At 36.8% G+C, this 22,290-nt stretch overlaps 1 protein-coding gene across 4 annotated transcripts in view; it reads left to right on the plus strand.

Annotated features, from left to right (window-relative positions):
- Positions 1 to 22,290, plus strand: part of KCNH5 (potassium voltage-gated channel subfamily H member 5) — a 293,800-nt gene that overhangs the window by 63,813 nt on the left and 207,697 nt on the right. For all 4 annotated transcript variants that reach the window (XR_014820505.1, XM_021062620.2, XM_084983190.1 and 1 more), the window contains one exon: positions 1,066 to 1,458. Coding sequence is in view for 3 of the 4 variants with exons in the window: in XM_021062620.2 (XP_020918279.2) it covers positions 1,066 to 1,458 (393 nt within the window). In the remaining variant the exon portion in view is untranslated. The remainder of the gene's footprint in view (positions 1 to 1,065; positions 1,459 to 22,290) is intronic.

A 22,290-nucleotide genomic window follows, 5' to 3' on the forward strand; every position in this document is an offset into this window, starting at 1 on the left:
ATTGAAAATTTTCCATTTGTCAAAAAGGTGTGGAGAAGCAAATCTGAGTCTTTAGTATTTTTTTTTTTTCCTCCTCAAGGGAATGTGCATCTAGGAAGGAAATCCAATTTTCTTAATGTCTTGATTTAAAAGGAAGAACGTGAAAAGCAGGCTATAACCTTTACAACATTGATGTTGCTGTGCCAGTCATTAGGGCCCTGGCTGAGTCCCGCACAAGAGCAATAGCACCAACAGTGGGGTCCTGGGATTCAGGAAAACCATCAGAATCAAAGTCATGCTTCCTGAGGTGCCATATATGTGACAAATTGTTGATGGTGAGTCATGCACATAACAGCTGGATAATCAGTGAGAGATGTGTGATTTAGGCAAGTTTGCCGAGTGCAGAAGTTACTTCCAGGAGTGGATGTCCAGCTGTGCTGTGGATTCCTGTTGGTGTTAGAGGAGGTCACTGAGAAGACGTGACTGGCGGTTGAACTTTGAGCTGGACCCAGGCACCTGGAGGCTCCTCAGCCCCTCCCCTGTCCTTGGAATGTACTCTCTGTCCACTATTCCCACGGTGGGATCTCTTTTCAAGAATGCAGCCTTGGGAATGTGAGGTGTTGAAACCTTTTGGACCGAAAATATGCCTGCACCCACTTCAGGCCTCTGTATAAACTTTTAGGATTTGGTGAGTGAGTTCAGAAATCTCCTAGTCTTATGGCTGCCCAATAAAAACCTCAAAAGTCCCTTTATTAGAACTGCCACCTATCAATATGGAGTGATCTGCCTCTTTTTTTTGCCTTTCTGCCCTCTGTTGCATGGAGGTCGGTGTTATAACCAACAGTTAGCCATCAGAGAAAGCCAGAGGGAATGGCAGCCAGATCAGCTTGGGTACAGTGACTGGACTTGAAGTGACTTTGAACTCAGGAGAAGAGGGAGATGAAACTCCAGAGTGTGACTGTCCTGATGTCCTTGAAACCAGGAATCATGATAACAGACTGTGGTTTGACTGCCACTCAATTTAAACTCATTACTAACTGTGCAGAGATGTCCAGGTCATTTATATATACTTTTTCTCTCTTTTAGGTTCTTCAGCTGGGATCAGATATCCTTCCTCAGTACAAGCAAGAAGCACCAAAGACGCCACCACACATTATTTTACACTACTGTGCTTTTAAAACAACTTGGGATTGGGTGATTTTAATTCTTACCTTCTACACCGCCATTATGGTTCCTTATAACGTTTCCTTCAAAACGAAGCAGAATAACATAGCCTGGCTGGTGCTGGACAGTGTAGTGGATGTTATTTTTCTGGTTGACATTGTTTTAAATTTTCACACGACTTTTGTGGGACCTGGTGGAGAGGTCATTTCTGACCCCAAGCTGATAAGGATGAACTATCTGAAAACTTGGTTTGTGATCGATCTGTTGTCTTGTTTACCTTATGACATCATCAATGCCTTTGAAAATGTGGATGAGGTAAGTTTCTCTCTCTCTTTTTTTTTTTTTTTAGTGCTCGAGAAAATTAGGATAAAAGTTTATAGATAATCCAGATTGTTTTTAGTTACCACTTTCAACCTTCATCTTATTGGACACTTGCCATAATATCAGATTTGATTACCTTAAATTCATTTTCATCTGCTTCTTGATTTCTAGTTGAAAATACTAATTATTAGGAAAATGGCTATGGTTGGAGGTTGTGGTTGAAGGAGGTGGAGCATAAGAAAAGCTGCTTCATTTGGAGTCAAATATGGCTTGTGAACTAGATAATTGTTTGAAAGATGATGAAATAGGTATTTTTTTTTTTGGAAAACTGTAGCATTTTAAAACTTTATGCATCCGTAGATTTTTTGACTCCTCCCCTCCAGATACAGATGGTAGCAGCACTTGAGTTAACAAAAAGATATAGAAAACTTTTATGGAAGAGCAATTCTTGACTTTTTGCCTTTTTGGCCTCCTTTTTTTATAGTTTCTGCTTAAAATTTTGTCTAAGTACATTTGTGGTTAAAAACTGTATTGGATCAGTTATGATGTTGGTCTAATTAAGACTCTGCATATTCAATGTTACCTGCACAATTAAGAAATACTTAAAACATGTAATATCTTGAAAGACCCTTTCATCCAGAGCTTCTTAGCATCTAACTCACTGTTTGATTTTCAACTTGCCACACCAAAGATAAATATAAATATATATTACTAAAATGTGTTCACAATAATAATTACAAACTTAATTCCCCTAAAGATTCTACTCTGTCCTTGTACTGCTCAGATGGAAAATTCTCTACTACACTGTTGTCATTCTGTGTGTTTTGGGAGATAGACTGAAACATTTCAGTAACTTTGTCCATAAAATTTCTAAATTCACTCAGCCTTAATGATGTTAAAAAATATTTCTCTGAAAGTTAAGTATAGACATTGTATTTTTTGGGGGCTTACCATGGCATGTGGAAGTTTCCTGACCAGGGGTCGAACCCTGGTCAAAGCAGCGACACAAGTTGCTGCAGTGACAATTCTGGATACTTAATCTAACATTGCACGGCAAGAGAACTCCTACACATTGTATTTTGGTGCTGTGCATGTAATTGTTACTTTAAAAATTTGGGTGAACAAAAGGCATCATAGTAATTTGTTTTCTAATTTTAGATTCCATCTATATCATGCTTTTATTTTTTTTTGTATTTATCCTCTGGGAAGTGTTTAGAGGAGTTGATTTTTTTTATAATTTTGAAAATGCTAATCATATAATAATAAGGTAATAATTAGTATTTATATATCCATTTACTAAATGGATAAATGTAATAAGATCAATGCATTAAGATTTCCATTACTTAGAACATAGGAGTAAAGATATAAATAAAAATAATCAAAAGATTGGCTAATTCATAGAAAAGAAAATGCATTAAATATATAATAATGAATGCATTTAATATACTATCTAAATATACAAAAAGCTTCTTAGACTTAATCATATTAAGGAAAATGCAAAGTAAACCTGACAAGTACACTGACATAGTGTCAGTTACACACACTATGTTAGTAAATTGGCTAAGGAGGTGCACTGTTCAGATCTCCCGTCATGAAAATCTGTTGTTTGGCACATGGTTACAGGCTTCCTGGGGGTGGCTCCTGGTTTGAGAAAACAATTAGTATCTTTTTCAAACTCAGCAGTCAGTGATATCACACTGTCAATACTGGTAACCTGGAACTGGCCACAGTGGGAGTATTTATACCCAGAAAGATGCAAATGCTATGAATAAAAACTTTTTAAAAAACTTCCTGTGGAATTAGTTGTTAATCATTTACCAACACACTACTGAATACAGTTGACCAACACCTGCTGTGGCTTTTGATGTTCTGTGGTTCACACACTGAATCCATATTTCCCAAAGCTGTGCCTACCCAATGATGAAGAGGGTGGTAATATTATAATTAGTCTCCTCCTGCTTAATGAAGAACTCCTCTCTCGAGCAGCTTTTGCTCTGGGACTCCCCATCTAACTGTGCTGGAGTTTAGGCTCTTCCTTCACAATTCTTCTTCTCTCTTCACAGGTTTCAGACCTGTGCTGTGGTCTGAAGGCTCATCCCTCCTCCCCACATCCTTTGCAGACATTTATCTCAGGAAAAGTCTTGCATGTCTAACATTGACTTGGCATTGCTCTGTAGGGACCTGCACTGATAAAGTGATGTGGTGAGGTCTCTCATACATTGCTCAGGGGAGTATTGGTAGAACTTCTGTTTTGAATAATTGACAATAATCTCATTTTTAAAATGGGAAGACCCTCGAGAAGACCATTTTCAAATTGTTTAGATGATTCTTTTATTATTAGCTTTCATCACCAATAACCATATTAAAACTACCTCATGGTTTTTCAATCTTAGGACTTATCTTTGACTTCTCACTATGGACTTTAAGGTTTTAGTCCCTTGCTTCCTGCCCTCACTCTGTTACATGCACTATTTCCATCACCTCAGTCTCATGATATAGGTATATCATCTTTTTGTCCCATAAATACTAGGTTTTTGTATTTAGTATTTGTATCTCTGGCTACAAATATGCTATATAACTGAACCTTCAACATGTTGTGATCACCTTTTCTTTTCCGCACTTTTCATTTTCCTGAGAGTTGATAACTGTCTGGTTTTATCATTTTCTTAGTTTTATATACTTTTCATAAATTTAATCACCAAGCTCTAGGCCAATTATCTAAATCTCCTGTCGTTACATTGATGCAAGCAATATTCTATCAACATCATTTTCTTAAATAAATCCCTCATTACCCACCTGATTGACAGTTGGCTAGATATAATATCCTAGGCTAGAGATAATTTCTCCGCAGAATTTGAAAGACATAGTGTCATTATAGTCTCCTTTCTAATAATTCTGTTAAGCAACTTTAAGCCATTGTGATTTCTGATCCTTTATTTGTGACCTGTTTTTTTTCTTTCTGGAAATTTGCTGTATTGTCTTTGTCCAGGGTCTGAAACTTTCCAACGACATAGTGTGGTATGTGTCCATTTCCATCAGTTTTTCTGGGCACTGACTGGGTAACTTTTTTCAGTCTGGAAAAGCATATCTTCTGTTTTTGATTTTTTTCTTATGATGATTTTCTCCATACACCCCCCCCCCCGTTCTCTCTCTTACTGGAACTCCTCTTATTCAGATATTGTACCTATTGGATATGTCCTCTAATTCCTCCCTCCCTTATTTTCCAATATTTTATCTTTTTGCTAAACTTTTGGGAAGATTTTCTCAACATTATTTCCTTTCTTTGTCTCCAATAATCTTTTTTTTTTTTTTTTTTGGTTAAAGTCTATTTGGCTTGATACTAATAGAGTTAAATTAGAATTTGTATAGTATTTGATATATATATATATATATAATATATTTCTATCATTTACTTTTATCATTCTAAATTATTATACTCTGATTATATATTTTATCAATAGTGTACACATTCTAAGAGTCTCTTTAACTGGCAATTTGGTCTACTTACATTTATTGTGATTACCTTTTGATTTACTTAGAGCATCTTATTTTTATTATAAAATACTTTTTCTTTACTTTTTTATATTTTTGCTTTATTTTTCTTCTTTTATGCCATCTTTTAGATTGTTTGAATTTTTAAAATCTGGATTCCTTCTGCTGAATTGGAAGTTTCTCTGTTAATTCCTTACTCTTAACATTTTAGCAATAGTATTTGACTTATTAGTATCTTTGCCTTCTAAATAAATCAAGGACCTCTGTTTGCCTCCTCATCTTTTAAACTAGTATTGTCTTGTATTTTGGTTTTGCATTATTTTTAACTTTCTCTTTTAATCATTAGATGCCTTCTCTAGGATATGTTTGTTGTGAGCCTTTAGGATAGTGGCTTTGGATCTTAGTTTCCACATCTATAAAAAAGGGAAAGAATGTGTGACTTTTTTTACTTCACAAGATGGTTTTGAGGAATAAATGGGAAAACAGACATGAGTGATTTTCACTTGTAGAGTTGTGCATGTCTGAGGAGATATTATTATTTCATGTGTATGTCTGTTTCCTCAGCGTGGCCGTAAGCCCTGTGATGGTAAAGAATGTCTTTTATCTCCTTGGTAGTCAGTCCTTTGTGGCTCTTAGTGCATATTGGTGACTCACTGACCTGAAGAAATGAAGTGTTAGCAAGGTTTTCGTAGATTGTATAATGATATAAAGCAAAGCAGAACTTAAAAATGAGGAATTGAGCTGGTGGTGCCTAGGGAATAGGAGAGTATGAGTCTGAGATCAGTTTAATCCTTTAAGATGGTTCGGGTGCAGAATGATTTAGAGGACTTAATAACACTTTTTATATTTAAGATTGTCTCAGTCAACATGCTCTCTGAAGGTAATTTGATTTACTGGGAATTCATGAACTATGTATTTCATTCTTTTAAAAGAACCGTGAGGCTAAGAAGACAGAGTCTGTTAAAGAAAAGCATTCTATTTCAAAGAAGTAATGTAAATTTCCTAGAAGCCGTAACAGGGGGTAAAAGATATTATCACTAGGAATCCAAGGAATAGAAACAAGTTCCTTTGTTAGCATGCATTTGAGTACAGCTCCAGGAGGTCCAGAGAGCTTGATTTCCCAGGAAGGTCAGGGGAACTGAATTATAAGACATCAAAGAAAGATGGGGCAGCTGCAGATAATAATGCATAGTTTGGTAGCCTAAATGGATTTAGAAACCATGATCCACAGGGAATTTAGGGGACAATGAGTGGTATTAGTAAGTAGTAAACATGATATACGATAGGTCAGAACAAATTGAAATTGGAAAAATGATCATCTATGCATTGTTTCAGGAGGCAAAATAATGAGCCAGTGACCACTAAGTGGAAATACATAACTATTTTTAATTTCCAGAAAAGTGATTTTTTTTTATTGAAGTAAAATGATTTTTTTAAATTGAATTATGCTTGTGAGGTGGCCACATGCATTACCTTGTTTTAGCATATCTATTTACATAGAAAATTTTTGTCTCTTATCTGGTCATCAAAGCAAGAATTGGAAATCAAAGATGCTAACTATACTCATAGATTTTAATGGCTTCTTTTCCCCCTTTGTTGAACTTCAGACACTACCAAGAATAGCATGATAGAAATTGTTGTTCAATACAGTTTGATTTCCATTAATTTTTCATTAATGCCTTTAGATAATTTAAATAATGTTTGAGTGATATAGGTGAGGATTACATAATATATGTATTTTTAGTTTTCCTAGTTTTAATCTTATTAACTCCATAGAAACACTGCCAAGTCCATCTTGGAATTGATTGATTTTTCTTATCAGTGTGTTTGCCCAGTTGACAATGAACTTTTTTAAAAAGAGCAGTGTTGACTTGAAAAATATGTATGACTTAAAGGTTGAGAGATTTTTGGAGGGGCAGGAAGAGGGGAATGAGGACTATAGCCCTGGAGACAGCATTTCAGATAGCTCTGAAATACCATTCCAAAGAAGTAGGGGGGAAGATCAGTATATGTGTGATTTTAGTGAAGGGGGAAGCCCATGCAACCCAGCATACATTTTATAGAAGTTAGCTGCTAGTGTCATGAAGGCTACTTCTTGTCATGAGGAGCAGACATCACCATGAAGGACTTTAGTGCTTTTCTAGATATGAGGAGCTGCAAGGATTGGGCTCATAAATTATCTATTTGAAGATCTGTTCTGTCACTTTTCTCAGAGCACACAGGGCCTCATTCCTGATCTCCACGCTGAGCTCCTTTCCAGGGGTGTTGAGGGTCAGCAGCTGCAGTGGCTCATGATTTAATCTATGTAGAGGCAGATGCAAGTGCAAACTTGAGGAGAAGGTACAGAGACTTCCCACACCAAGATAGTCCCCACATATGCATATCCTCCCCCATTATCAATGCTCCCCCGCCCCGAGGGGCATATAGATTCTAATTGATGAAACTGCAACGTCACATCATATTGCTCAAAGTCCATAGCTTGCATTAGGATTCACTCTTGGTGTTGTACATTTTATGGGTTTTGACAAATGCATAAAGACATATTGTAGTGTTTGAGAGAGTAGTTTCACTGTCCTAAAACTCAGTGCTCTGCCTCTTCATCCCTTCTTCCCTCCTAAACTCTGGGCACCACTGATCCTTACTGTTTCCATAGTTTTGCTTTTTTCAGATGTCATATAGTTGGAATCATATATAAGTAGCCATTTCAGATTGGCTTCTTTCACTTAGGTGCATTTTTGGTTCTTCTATGTCTTTTCATGGCTGCTAGCTCATTTCTTTTTAGCACTGAATAATATTCCATTGTCTGGATGTACCACAATTTGCTTGTCCATTCATCTGCTGAAGGACATCTTGATTGCCTTCAAGTTTTGGCAATTATGAATACAGCTGCCATAAACTTTTGTGTGCAGGTTTTTGTGTAGGTATAAATTACCAACTTATTTGGGTAAATATCAAGTGTGTGGTTGGATCATGTGGTAAGAATATGTTCAGTTTTGTAAGAAACTGCCAAACTGTCTTTCAAAGTGGTTGTACCATTTTACACATCCACCAGCAATAAATAAGAGTTCCTGCTGGTCCACTCTCTTACTAGCACTTTATATCATTGGTGTTTTGGATTTTAGCCATTCTAGTAGAATGTGTCTTGTTTTGACTTGCCATTTTCTAATGATATATGAACATACTTGCATACGCTTATTTACTATCTGAAAGCTCCTTTGGTCAAGCGTCTGTTTAGATCTTTTGCTCATTTTATAATGGGGTCATTAACCATCTTGTTGATTTTAAGAGTTCTTCATATATTTTGGAAAATAGTCCTTTATTATATATCCTTTGCAAATATTTTCTCCCAGTCTGTGGCTTGTCTACTCATTTTCTTGACAGGATCTTTCACAGAGCAGAGTCTTAAAATTTTTTTGGCAATGCCCACAGCATGTGGAAATTCCCATCCAAATGTCGAACCCAAGCCATTGTGGTGATAACATCAAATCCTTAACTGCTAGATCACCAGGGAACTCCCTAGAGTTTTGAATTTTAATGAAGTCCAGTTTCTTAGTTATTTCTTTCATGGACTGTGCCTTTGTTGTGGTATCTTAAAAATTATTATCATACCCAAGATCACCTAGATTTTCTCCCATGTTATCTTCTTAAAGTTTTATAGTTTATATTTTATGTCTAGGCATATGATCTATTTTGAATTAATTTTTGTAAACTGTATAAGTTCTTTGACTAGGTTCATATTTTTTATCAGATATCTAATTGTTCTATTACCATTTGTTGAAAAAATTATATTTTATTTATTGTATTGCCTTTGCTCCTTTGTCAAAGATAAGTTCACTATATTTATGAGGGGTCTATTTCTGGGCTCTCTTTTCTGTTCCATTGTTACATTTGCTTATTTGTTTCACCAATAACACACTGCCTTAATTACTATAACTTCACAGCAAGCATTGAAGTTGAGTGTCTGTCCTCTGAATTTGTTCTTCTTCTTTAATATTGTATTGGCTATTCTGCACAATTTTTGTCCCTCTGTACAAACTTCAGAATTAGTATATGGATATCCACAAAATAACTTTCTGGGATTTTTTTTTAATAATTTTTTTTATTTTCCCACTGTACAGTAAGGGGGTCAGGTTATCCTTACATGTATACATGTAAAGATACCTTTTCTTCCCCCACCCTTTCTTCTGTTGCAACATGAGTATCTAGACAAAATTCTCAATGCTATTCAGCAGGATCTCCTTGTAAATCTATTCTAAGTTGTGTCTGATAAGCCCAAGCTCCCGATCCCTCCCACTCCCTCCCCCTCCCATCAGGCAACCACAAGTCTCTTCTCCAAGTCCATGATTTTCTTTTCTGAGGAGATGTTCATTTGTGCTGGATATTAGATTCCAGTTATAAGTGATATCATATGGTATTTGTCTTTGTCTTTCTGGCTCATTTCACTCAGGATGAGATTCCCTAGCTCCATCCATGTTGCTGCAAATGGCATTATGTCATCCTTTTTTATAGCTGAGTAGTATTCCATTGTGTATATATACCACCTCTTCCAAATCCAATCATCTGTCGGTGGACATTTGGGTTGTTTCCATGTCTTGGCTATTGTGAATAGTGCTGCAATGAACATGCAGGTGCACGTGTCTCTTTTAAGTAGAGTTTTGTCCGGATAGATGCCCAAGAGTGGGATTGCAGGGTCATATGGAAGTTCTATGTATAGATTTCTAAGGTCTCTCCAAACTGTTCTCCATAGTGGCTGTACCAGTTTACATTCCCACCAACAGTGCAGGAGGGTTCCCTTTTCTCCACACCCCCTTGAGCAGTTGTTATTTGTGGATTTATTAATGATGGCCATTCTGACTGGTGTGAGGTGGTATCTCATGGTAGTTTTGATTTGCATTTCTCTTATAATCAGCGATGTTGAGCATTTTTTCATGTGTTTGTTGGCCATCTGTATATCTTCTTTGGAGAAATGTCTATTCAGGTCTTTTGTCCATTTTTCCATTGATCGATTGGTTTTTTTGCTGTTGGGTTGTATAAGTTGTTTATATATTCTAGAGATTAAGCCCTTGTCAGTTGCATCATTTGAAACTGTTTTCTCCCATTCTGTAAGTTGTCTTTTTGTTTTCTTTTTGGTTTCCTTTGCTGTGCAAAAGCTTTTCAGTTTGATGAGGTCCCATGGGTTTATTTTTGCTCTAATTTCTATTGCTTTGGGAGACTGACCTGAGAAAATATTCATGATGTTGATGTCAGAGAGTGTTTTACCTATGTTTTCTTCTAGGAGTTTGATGGTGTCCTGTCGTATAGTTAAGTCTTTCAGCCATTTGGAGTTTATTTTTGTGCATGGTGTCCTCACACCTCATGGTGTGTTCTAATTTCATTGCTTTGCATGCATCTGTCCAGGTTTCCCCTTGCTGGGATTTTGATTGAAATTACTTTGTAGCTTTAGATTAAATCAAGAATAATTGATGTCTTGACAATATTGAATATTTCTGTCCATAAACATGAAATATTACTCCATTTATTTAGTTATTTGATTTCTTTCATCAGAGTTTCATAGTTTTCCTCATACACATTTTGTATATGTTTTGTTACTTTTATATATGTCTTTCAGTTTTTGGTGCTGATGTAAATTACATTGTGTTTTTAAATTTTAAATTCCACTTGTTCATTGTTGATATACAGGAAAGTGATTCGTTTTTGCATATTGAACTTATATCCTGCAAACTTGCTTTAATTGCTAATTAGTTCCAGATTTTTTTTTTTCTGGGTCAGTTTGTTTGGATTTTCTGCATAGCCAATCGTATCATCTGTAAATATAGAAAGTTTTTTTTTTCTTCCCAATCTGTATACCATTTTATTTCCTTTTCTTATTGCATTTGCTAGGACTTCCAGTATGAGATCAGAGAGGACCGGTGAGAATAGAAATTCTTTCTTGTTCTTGATCTTAGTGGGAAAGCTTATGGTTTCTCATCATTAAATAATGTAATATGATATATCCTTCAAGGTTTTTGTATATGTTCTTTTTCAGGTTGAGGAAGTTCCTCTGTGTTCCTAGTTTTCTGAGAGTTTTTATTCTAAGCGTTGTATTTTGTCAAGTTCTTTTACTGAATCTATTGATATGAACATATCATTTTTCTTTTTTATCTGTGATAAAATGGATTACATTAGTTGATTTTTGAGTGTTGAGCCAACCATGCCTACCTTGGATAAGTCTTACTTGGTCATACAGTATAATTCTTATAATATTTTGATTTGCTAATTTTTTTGAGGATTTTTTGCAGGTATGTACATGAGAGATATTTATTTGTAGTTTTATTTTCTCATATTGTCTTTGTCTGGTTTTGGTATTACTGTTTGTAGTACTGTTTCTACTGCTTCTACCTTCTAGAAGAGATTATAGAGAATTGGTATAAATCCTTCCATATGTATTTGGTAGAATTTACTTGTGAGCTCATCTGGGCCTAGTGCTATCTGTTTTGGAAGGTTATTAATTATTAAATCAATCTGTTTAATAGATATAATTCCCTTTAAATAATCAAAATTTTTTGTGCATGTGAGTTTTGGCACATTGTATCTTTAAAGGAATTAATCCATTGTACCTAAATTTTCAAATTTATGGGCATAGAGTTGTTCATGTTTTTCCATTATTATTGTTATTGTTATTATTATTATTACTATTGTTATCCGTTTAATGTCTATGACATCTGAAGTGATGTTCTCTCATTTCTCGTATTAGTAATTGTGCCTTTTTTTTGTTAGTGTAGCTAGAGGCTTGTCAATTTTTTTTGACATTTTCACAGAAAAAGCTTTAATATTTTGTTGATTTTTTCTCTACTGATCCCTTTTTTCAATATCATTGATTTTTTGCTCTAATTTTAATATGTCTTTTCTTCTTTTTACTTTGGATTTAATTTGCTGCTCTTTTTCCAGTGTACTAAGGTGAAAATTTAGGTTATTGATTTTAGTTCTTTATTGCTTTCTTATATGTGCATTCTAAGCTATAAATTTTCCTCTGAGTACCTCTTTGCTGCATCCTACAAATTTTGGTAAGTTGTATTTTCAGTTTCATTTAATTTTAAAACATTAATTTTTCTTGAGATTTCTTTGATCCATGTCTTATTTATGTGTGTTATTTAATTTCCACATATTTTTGGTTTTCCTAGTTGCATATCTGTCATTGATTTTTTGTTTAATTCTATTGTGGTCCAAAAGCAGATGCTGTATGATTTAGATTTTTTTAAATTTGTTAAGGTATGTTATTTTATTTGTTTGTTTGCTTTGTCTTTTTAGGGCCACACCTGTGGCATATGGAAATTCTCCAGCTAGGTGTTGAATCAGAGCTGCAGTGCTGCCAGCCTACACCACAGCCATAGAAACACCAGATCTAATTTGCATGTGTGACCTATACCACAGCTCATGGCAGCACTGGATCCCTAAGCCACTGAGTGAGGGCAGAGAGCAAACCTACATCCTCATGGCTACTAGTTGGGTTCATTATCGCCGAGCCATGATGGGGACTCTTGAGGTGTGTTTTATAGCCCAGGATGTGGTCTATCTTGGTGAGCATTTCACATGAACTTGAGAAGAAAGTGTATTTTTTTTTTTGCTGGCATATAAATTAGCCAAAGATATCAATAATAGACTATTGAGTTCCACTATGTCCTTACTGATTTTCTGCCTGCTAGGTCTAATAATTTCTGACAGAGGGATGTTGAGGTCAATAACTATAATAGTGGATTCATCTTATTTATACTTGAAATTCTATTAGTTTTTGCGTCACATATTTTGATGCTCTTGTTTGTTGCATGCACATAAGGATTGCTATGCCTTCTTGGAGGATTTACCCCTTTATCATTATGTAATGCTTCTCTTTATCCCCTGTAAATTAACTTACTCTGAAGAGTATGAGATGTGTCTGTGATGTGATGTATTGTATCACATGGATTGTCTATGATGAAATGTATCATCTCTGGGGTGATTTTACCTCTGTATGAGACTTTCTTTTTTTTTTTAATAATTTTTTTTATTTTCCCACTGTACAGCGAGGGGGTCAGGTTATCCTTACATGTATACATGTAAGGATACCTTTTCTTCCCCCACCCTTTCTTCTGTTGCAACATGAGTATCTAGACAAAATTCTCAATGCTATTCAGCAGGATCTCCTTGTAAATCTATTCTAAGTTGTGTCTGATAAGCCCAAGCTCCCGATCCCTCCCACTCCCTCCCCCTCCCATCAGGCAACCACAAGTCTCTTCTCCAAGTCCATGATTTTCTTTTCTGAGGAGATGTTCATTTGTGCTGGATATTAGATTCCAGTTATAAGTGATATCATATGGTATTTGTCTTTGTCTTTCTGGCTCATTTCACTGTATGAGACTTTCTTAGTTTAAATTTTCTTAGTTTCTTAGTAGCCTTCTTTAAAGACTTTAGCTGCAATTTTAAGTCCTATATACTTCCTAATTCTTCTCTGCCTAAGAAAGCACCTTGATAATCCTAGCTCTTCTAGTAACAATAAAATAAAAACCGTTTATATTTTTATTAAGGATTAGATTAGTGGTTTACTAACACCTATCATTCAACCTTCAAGGGAAGGTTTATGAGTGACCCTATTTTGTATCCTTCAATTCTACTTCAAATTAAGAAATTAAAACCAAAGAGATATTTATAAAACTAGGGGTTAGGCACTGTGTTCCTTTCTGGAAGAATCAAATAGTCCTTATACCAACTCAATGCAAAGATTCTATCTTTCTTATATCCTGGATTTGCAGTGCCTGACAGATAATTGCCATATTGTATATATTTCTATTGCAGTAAATGGGCATTGAAGACTATCATGTTTCCTAAATATACTTGTTTCTTATTTGTAACAGCAAAATAGGACCAAATGGCAATCTTTGTAGCCTAACCTTAACTATCCCCCCAAATTCTCCTTTTAGGCAATTGAGCATTATCATCTGCCCACCATGCTCACCTCTCTGTTCGTAAGTTCCTTTCTATGGATAGTCTCACTTGAATAATCTTCCAGTCAGATGACCTACCCTGCCAGCTTTCCATATGTGTTTAGGGGTTACCTTAGGATTTAGGTCCTCAAGCTGGTATCTCCCATTATGTGTGCAAAGCATGGTGAACAAATGAATACAAATATGTACAAGCACAGTCACTGAACTCAAATTGCTAAGTTCTAGCTTGAGAGAAAAATTTTCTCACAAGCTATTCAAGGGTGTGAATAAAAGAGGAGTCCCTGTGAAGGAGGAGATGAGGAAATGATTTGGAAAATGGCTAAGAGTCAACCACAGGTTCCAAACTGAAGCCTAGGGGCAATAGGCTCAACTTTTAAGTTCTATTCCAAGTGGGTATTGGTGATACAGAATGGTATCAAGTTTGGATAATACACAGATCTAAATATAGATGTCTTGTTTTATATTTGAAAAAATTGGTGATATTCCAGGAATATATTCTTTTGCATTACTTTTCTACAGAGATAAAGCAGTATGCCTAACTGAGGGAGTTAGCTTAGGAGCTTTGGGGGGACAGGAAATTATAAGCAATAAGAACAGCCATGAGATTCCTTCATTTGATTTGGTTGCTTACATGAATGGAAATTTTTATCTGTATTGATCTTCATTCATGATGAATGCTTTCTATTGTTAAGCATTAGGGAATGATTCTGATGTAAGAGCAACCACATTGGAGTTCCCATCGTGGCGCAGTGGTTAACGACTCCGACTAGGAACCATGAGATTGCGGGTTTGATCCCTGGCCTTGCTCAGTGGGTTAAGGATCCGGTGTTGCTGTGAGCTGTGCTGTAGGTTGCAGATGCGGCTCGGACCCGAGTTGCTGTGGCTCTGGCATAGGCTGGCGGCTACAGCTCTGATTCGACCCCTAGCCTGGGAACCTCCATATGCTGCGGTAGCTGCCCTAGAAAAGGCAAAAAGACAAAAAGACAAAAGAAAAAAAAAAACCACATTGCAGTTGAAATATATTGCAATATTTATACTATAACCCCTAAATTTTCGGCCTTAACTATGGATGCTTCCATAGAAATTGCTCTTTGCTATCTTTCTGCACAGTAATTATCACTGTGCTTTCCTCACTCTTTGAAGAAAGTTCTAAGCCTTCATCGCTACTCCATTTAGTCTTTTTATTACTTCACTTTATTCCATGAATTTATTTCTGCTTTCACATAAGACATGTGAACTCACAAGGAACATATTTATATTGGAATTTTTCATCTTTAAGAAGTTTGTTTATTAGACATTATGGGTAAGGGTTAACAAAACCATTTCTCCTCTGTATGACAGATTTTACCTTTGATCATCCATGGTTTCCAAACTGATGAAGAAAATGTCCTACCTATGTTTCTGGGCAATATTACATTTAAAAAGATCTCTGATACAGCTCCGATTCGACCCCTAGCCTGGGAACCTCCATATGCCATGGGAGCGGCCCAAAGAAATAGCAAAAAGACAAAAAAAAAAACCAAAAAACTCTGAACAGTAAATTGCATCTGGACTGTGAAGGACTTTTAATGAGTTATAACCTTATGAGGATACTATAGCTTAAGGGTTCCCTGACTGATACAACTCTGAGCATATCCATTGTGGAACTCTGAAAGCTATACTGTGTTCTTATTATAGGTATTGGGTTAGGTGGAGCATGAGGCATCAAGAGGGAACCTCAAACACAATTCATTAATAAGGCAAAGCTAAATTGAGTTTATTGTCTACCATTATAAGAGAGAACACTATCTTGAAAAGATTTGGTAGTATCTCAGAGCATTTGGCAGTATCTTAGAAAAGGAGAGAATTTATTGGGAACTAGAAGTTTGATTTAAGGTAGGTGGGTCTTTCAAAGCAGGGAAGAGCTATAAGAGTGAGCTTTATTAGGATTGGGTAAGTTTCAAGAATCATGATATCATAGTCCAAGATTGGTGGAAATAGTAAGGTGGTGATTTTGAGGCAAAGGAGTCAAAGACTCTTAGGGCCTAACCTGTATGTTAATGCTTTTCACTAAGGAGTTAATGAGTCTTTGGATAATTCCTATAATGAAAAGTCAAACCATTCACCTAGACAAGAGAGTCCTGGAAAAATGAAGCTGTGCTAAGTAAGACAGGAATAATGCAAAGTCATGTCAACGTTGACAGCAAGGTATGGTTTCAGTTCTGAGTGACCAAGCTGAGTGTAGCTTAGACAATTTTTAGTTCTTAAGATTATTAAGTTAAGATGGTTCTAGTACCAGCCAATTGTGTCTCATTTGCTCACTTCTGGATTTTCACCTGGGCCTTGGGCACAAGGAACTCAGAGCTCTGTGGATTGCTACACAGACTGCTATGAAGTCAAATCCTATGGAAGAAGATGCCTGAGGCTGCTCCTTTCATAAGCAGAGATTTCCACCCTATAACCTTTTGACTTTACTGAGAACAAGCATGATCTAAGATAGTCTTGTAGTGTGATTATTTACTTGGTCAGCATTACACACACAAATATGGACTTTACAATCAAATGGCTGGTGTGCAATTTTCCAGAAGATGCTAGTTTTCACTGTGATTTGCTTCTGTTTAAGTCATCATGTCAGTAAATGTAATCTTCATTTATAGTCATATTAATACACAGGATTACACTGACTTATGAATGGCCATACTCAAAAGGCTTTTGTTTGGGTTTTTGCAGATGCAAATGCTTTGACCACAATGAATGAGAAGGCCTAGATGACAGGGCTTGTGCAATGATTATTTTACGATAATTACAAATTGTTAGACTAGCCTTTTTCTGCTTCAAGTCTTAGTGCCTGCTGTGTTGTTTCATCAGTATTTCTTGAACTAATTATTTGTACCATAAAGGATCTTAACATATTTGAAGATGGGAATAGTCAGGGGAAGTCTTTGAAGAGGTGACGTTTAAGCCCAGACCTGAAAGATGAGTAGGATTAACCAGGATTAACCAGTCAAAAGGAGTGGTTAGTAGGTTAAGGAGAGTATTTTTATTATTATTTTATTTGTTTTTATTTATCTATTTTTTGTTTTATTTTTAAAACACTATTATTATTTTGACCATACCATGGCATGCAGAAGTTCCTGCCAGATATCAAACCCATGCCAAAGCAGTGACAACTCTGGATCCTTAACCCACTGAGCCACCAGGGAACTCTGGGAGAATGTTTTTAAAATTCATATTTGGAGATCCCCCACATGAGAGAGGATATGATGTTTTTGAAGGAAAGATTTTCTTCACTGGAGTAGAGAGCAGAAGACAGAAATGCACAAAGGAGACTGTGACATAGGAAGGGGTGGGTTTATTAAGGAACTGGATAATTGTAAAGGCAGCAACAAAGTACTAAAGTATTTAAAACATTTCCCAACCTGGTTCGCTTGTACATATAGCATAGTTTTTGAAAAAAAAAAATCAAGTCTTAATATCCCTCTTCTTAGAAGGCCTTTCTTTCTTTCTTTTCTTTCTTTTTCTTTTTTTTTCTTTTTATGGCCACACCCACTGCATATGGAGGTTCCTAGGCTAAGGGTCCAATAGGAGCTACAGCTGCCAGCTTACACCACAGCAGCAGCAATGCAGGATCCAAGCTGCGTCTGCGACCTACACCACAGTTCACAGCAATGCCAGATCCTTAGCCCACTGAATGAGGCCAGGGATCGAATCCACAACCTCGTGGTTCCTAGTCAGGTTTGTTTGTGCTGTACCAAGATGGGGACTCCTAGGGTGCATATTTTGATCATGCTTTATAGTGACTGTGAACCCAATGGATATTAAATGAGAACATATTTTTCATATCAAGAAACATTTAAAATTAGTACACTGTGGATGTTGCTGGAAATCTCTATTCTACATCTATCTATATATCTATCTACCCAACTATCCATCATCAATCTTCCTATTTATCTACCTGCTGATGACACTGTGTATTGATAAGACTATAAGTAGTATAAAATGGGTGGTGTGTACAAGTTATTTAAATTGAGATTCTCTGTTGAAGCATGTTAGCGGATGCATGGAGTAATTGGGATTGTTTCCCCATGGGTTTCTTGGTGGCATGATTTGAAGAAGTGAGTTCTGAATAGGAAGGAGTCAGTAGAACTTGCTATCTGGGTTAAAGATATAGATAGCACATGTAGTTTCTACATTTTCTAGTTTACTTAGTTTTCTTTCAGCCTTTAAATTGTGTTCTACAGAAGGAAATGGAAATGGGTTATGTATGTATCTTTCATAAAATCTACTTAGAATTAGACCTCTATGCTTATAAAACAGAGTGGTTTCTATATAGTTGTTTGATATAGTGCTCCTTGAAGATTAAATCAATTGATTATTAATTACAATTTCAGTGCTAGACGATTCAGAAATTATTAAGAGAGATTACTGTTTGGCTAGTTTTTTCTTTAATTCATGTATTTGTTTTCTCAATAAATGTTTGGTGCTTACACTGTTCGAGAGAGTGTGTTAGGAATAACAGAATGAACAAAACATGAGTATACAACCAGAAAGAGACAAATTTCATGATGGGAATGTACCTGGTCATTTGAGATTATATGAAGAAATGACCATATCTAGATTGGAGAGAAAAGCTTCTCTGAGGAAGCAATGACTAAGCTGAGATCTGAAGTCTGAATAGAGCTAACTAGGATAAGGACAGAAAATGAAAGAGTTACATTTAGAAAGAATAACAAGTATATATTCCCTGTGTTTGAGGGAGCCTGGCATCTTCAAAGATTTGAAAGCTGGAGTGTTTACTGACATAAATTCATGGAAAGCAAAATGGCTACACATTTCCCAATAAATATGGGAAAAAAGCATATTTTTAGAATATGTTAGATTTAAATATTAAAAAAAAATGTTGTGGAAAATCCAATAATCACTACCGCATCTTTTGGTTAACATTTTACCACAGCATATAACTCAAATTAATGATTTCTCCTATATCATGTGATTTTGGGGAGGAGGAGTCATCATATTCAACTCTGCATCTGAAATAAGAGATTTTATTTATTTTATAACTCTCTCATAACGTTTATATTCGGCCTCAAATTATACTTAGTTCCTTGTTGTAAGTTTCAGTTTAACTCATATGGTAATTCTGGATACTTTGTCTTTTGTCTTTTTTTTTGAGGGCCACACCCACAGCATATGGAGGTTCCTAGGCTAGGGGTCCATTGGAGTTGTAGCCGCTGGCCTACTCCACAGCCACAGCAACGCAAGATCAGAGCCGCATCTGTGACCTACACACCACAGCTCATGGTAATTCCGGATCCTTAACCCACTGAGCAAGGCCAGGGATCGAACCCACAACTTCATGGTTTCTAATCAGATTCGTTAACCACTGAACCACGATGGGAACTCCAATTCTGAATACTTTGACAGGCCAATCCTCAGTAAAATGACTTCCTTCTACCACCTTTTAAATAATAACCTCTTGATTCTGTACTTTCCACCAGCTTTATTTGCTCATTCATTTGCTGCTTAATTTCATGCCAAACTTTTCAGTGTTTCTGTGCCCTCCTCTGTGCTCCAGTGACATTCTGCCTTGATCCCAACCTCTGTGCTTTTAGTTCACAAATCCCTGGGGTTCCACTGGTGGAAGAGAATATCAAAGGCATCAAATGCATAATAGATCACAGCAGGGTTAATGGAGAATTTTCAGTCAGTCTTCCACCTTTCTAACCAATTTCCTTCCTTGCCAACCCCCTCAGGCCACAGGAGCATAAATAACAATATCGGAGAGACATCTTGGTATTATTAACTCTTCAAGCTATTTTTGTGGATTCCTACATTAAAGAGATGTGGGATGTGATCAGCATAAAAATGATGACTTGCAACCATATTTCATTTAAAATACAAATCAATTTGATCATCACTAAGGACAGCGGGCAGATAGATCAGCTGGTGTTCTTTCCTACCTTTCCCCCACCTTTGCTTTATAAACAGAAAAGAAGTGATCAAAGAATTTTCTTGTCCAAGGTCACATGAGAATTAAGTAGAAGTGATAGGGCAGGAATACAGACTTATAATAACCAGTTGCTTGGTTTTTCACCTGCATCTAGCATTCTTGCACAGGACAGATAGTATATTTTTTGCAAAAAAAAAAAAAAAAATTCCTTCTCTATATCCATATACCCTTGCAATGTGACTTTGCAACCTCTCCCATCAAAAGATAGGGTCTATTTCCCCATCTTGACTTGAGTCTAGACTGGCCTTATGACTTACTTTAGCCAACAAATTGTGTGTAAATGACACTATGCCAGTTGCAAGCTTAGATCTCAAGAAGCACAGCTTCCACTCAAGGTCTTGGAACCCAGCCCAGCTGCCACATGAAGAATATCTACTAGGTTTTTGGAGGATGAGAGACCATAGGAGCAGCCCTCTGAGTCATCCTTCTAGCCATCACAGATTCGATGGCCAACAGCCATCTGAGCAGCCTACCACAGATGCATAAGTAAATTTAGTTGGGATAAGCCAAACCTAGCCAAAGTCAGCAAAATCACTCAATTAAGCCATAGACAAATGAGTTAAACAAATGGTGGTAGTTATTACCCATAAACTTTTAGAGTAGCTTGTTATGCTGGAAAAAAAGTTAACTGATAGAAAGGTGGGGAAAGCACATATGTGTTTATGTGCACAGTATTTCATAATTGTTTAACTTAAAATGAGGGCAATATAAATACTTACTTGATATAGAAGTCTCATTTTAGCAAGACATTGTTTCTCATAAGTAAGACGTGGATATATAAAAGTGGCAGTATAGTATCAGAGATGGGATTTTGGATCTTGGGGCCCATAGGAGAGATTGTTTTTAATGTCTGTGATGAGCCTCTGGAGCACATGCCTGACTCTCTCTTTTAGGAAGATTCATAATTAATTGCAGTGATTATTGGGATAAGGACAGGAAGATTGAACAACAGTTGGATTGCTGTGGGAAATGCATGAAGAAGTGGAAGGAATAGGTCTGAGTGATGTTTCCATTCTTGCTAGCTATGTGAGTTTGGACAAGTTGTTAATCTTTTGTGAGCTTCAGTGTCCTATGAGCAGTGGAAATAGGAGTTTCATTTTGAGGATGAAATGAATTGGTCCCAGTTATAAAACTGCAGACTCCCTAGGGTTATAAGGCCCCCACAGACCTCCAAGCCCCCTCTACCTCATGCCTGGGTAGGAAAAGGAGGGAGCCTGGGTATTTAGTCTCCTTTATTCAGTCATGCAATGAATGCCTGTGTTTAAGCCACTATTGCAGGTACTAGTGTGACTACTTAAATTACTGATTATGTTCTAGATATAGTGAATTTCAGAATGAAGTCAGAGAGCAGGGAGTGTGGAACCAGACCCCCTGTATTTGACTCCTGGCTCTTCCTCTTACCAGCTGCATGCTTCATGAACTAGTCAAATTGTCTAAACTTTCTAGGTTATTATTTTTAGGGCTGCCCCTGTGGCATGTGGAGGTTCCCAGGCTAGGGGTCAAATGGGAGCTGTAGCCGCTGGCCTATACCACGGCCACAGCAACACCAGATCCAAGCCATGTCTGCTACCTACACCACAGCTCATGGCATCTCCAGATCCTTAACACTCTGAGCAAAGCCAGGGATTGAACCTGCATCCTCATGGGTACTAGTCAGATTAGTTTCCCCTGAGCCATGATGGGAACTCCTAGGTTATGTTTTAATAATGACACCTACTACCTAGGATTATTAACTAGGCTCCCTCCTGGGCCCCACCACACACACAGACTCACCCCACTCACATTTACTGCATTATAAAAAGGTTTTCATACATGTATTGAAGGTATTGACTGCTTAACACATTACTGCATGCCACACTTAGTAATTGACACTAGGTATATTCCTTGTGGGGAGGAGGTTAGGATTTTCTGGCTGGAAACAATAAGGTGCTATTGTAATCATTGTTTAAGAGAGATGGGCAAAGAGTGTTTAATAACACAAAGGAAGGACACCTAACTCTGACAGTGGGGGCAGGGTGAGGTTATGACAATGAAGATGCTGGGGGAGAGGGATGATGTCTGGGAAGTGCACACGGAGAGAGTCTTTGTCATAAACTGTAAATAAGACCCTATCCATGGAGAGAGTGGGAGGGAGAGTGCTTTAAGCCCAGGGGGAACAACTTGTGATGCTTGAAACAGTGCAGGCACTCTCGGAACTAGACATAACTTCTCATGGTGGGAGCACAAAGGAGAAATTGGGAGGAAGGATGCTGATCAGATGTGCAAATGCTAGGTCCTGACTGGACCTATAGGGAGTGATACTTAATCCTATAAGGAATGAACTAATGTGACCCATAGAGATTTTAGGTCAGAGAGGGATATCCTTAGATATACATGATGTAAAAAAAA

Source organism: Sus scrofa, chromosome 1 (genome assembly GCF_054392235.1).
Source record: "Sus scrofa isolate SSC_HxYL_T2T_F1_AM1 chromosome 1, Sscrofa_HxYL_maternal_Yorkshire_Landrace_v2.0, whole genome shotgun sequence".
Taxonomy (NCBI): domain Eukaryota; kingdom Metazoa; phylum Chordata; class Mammalia; order Artiodactyla; family Suidae; genus Sus; species Sus scrofa.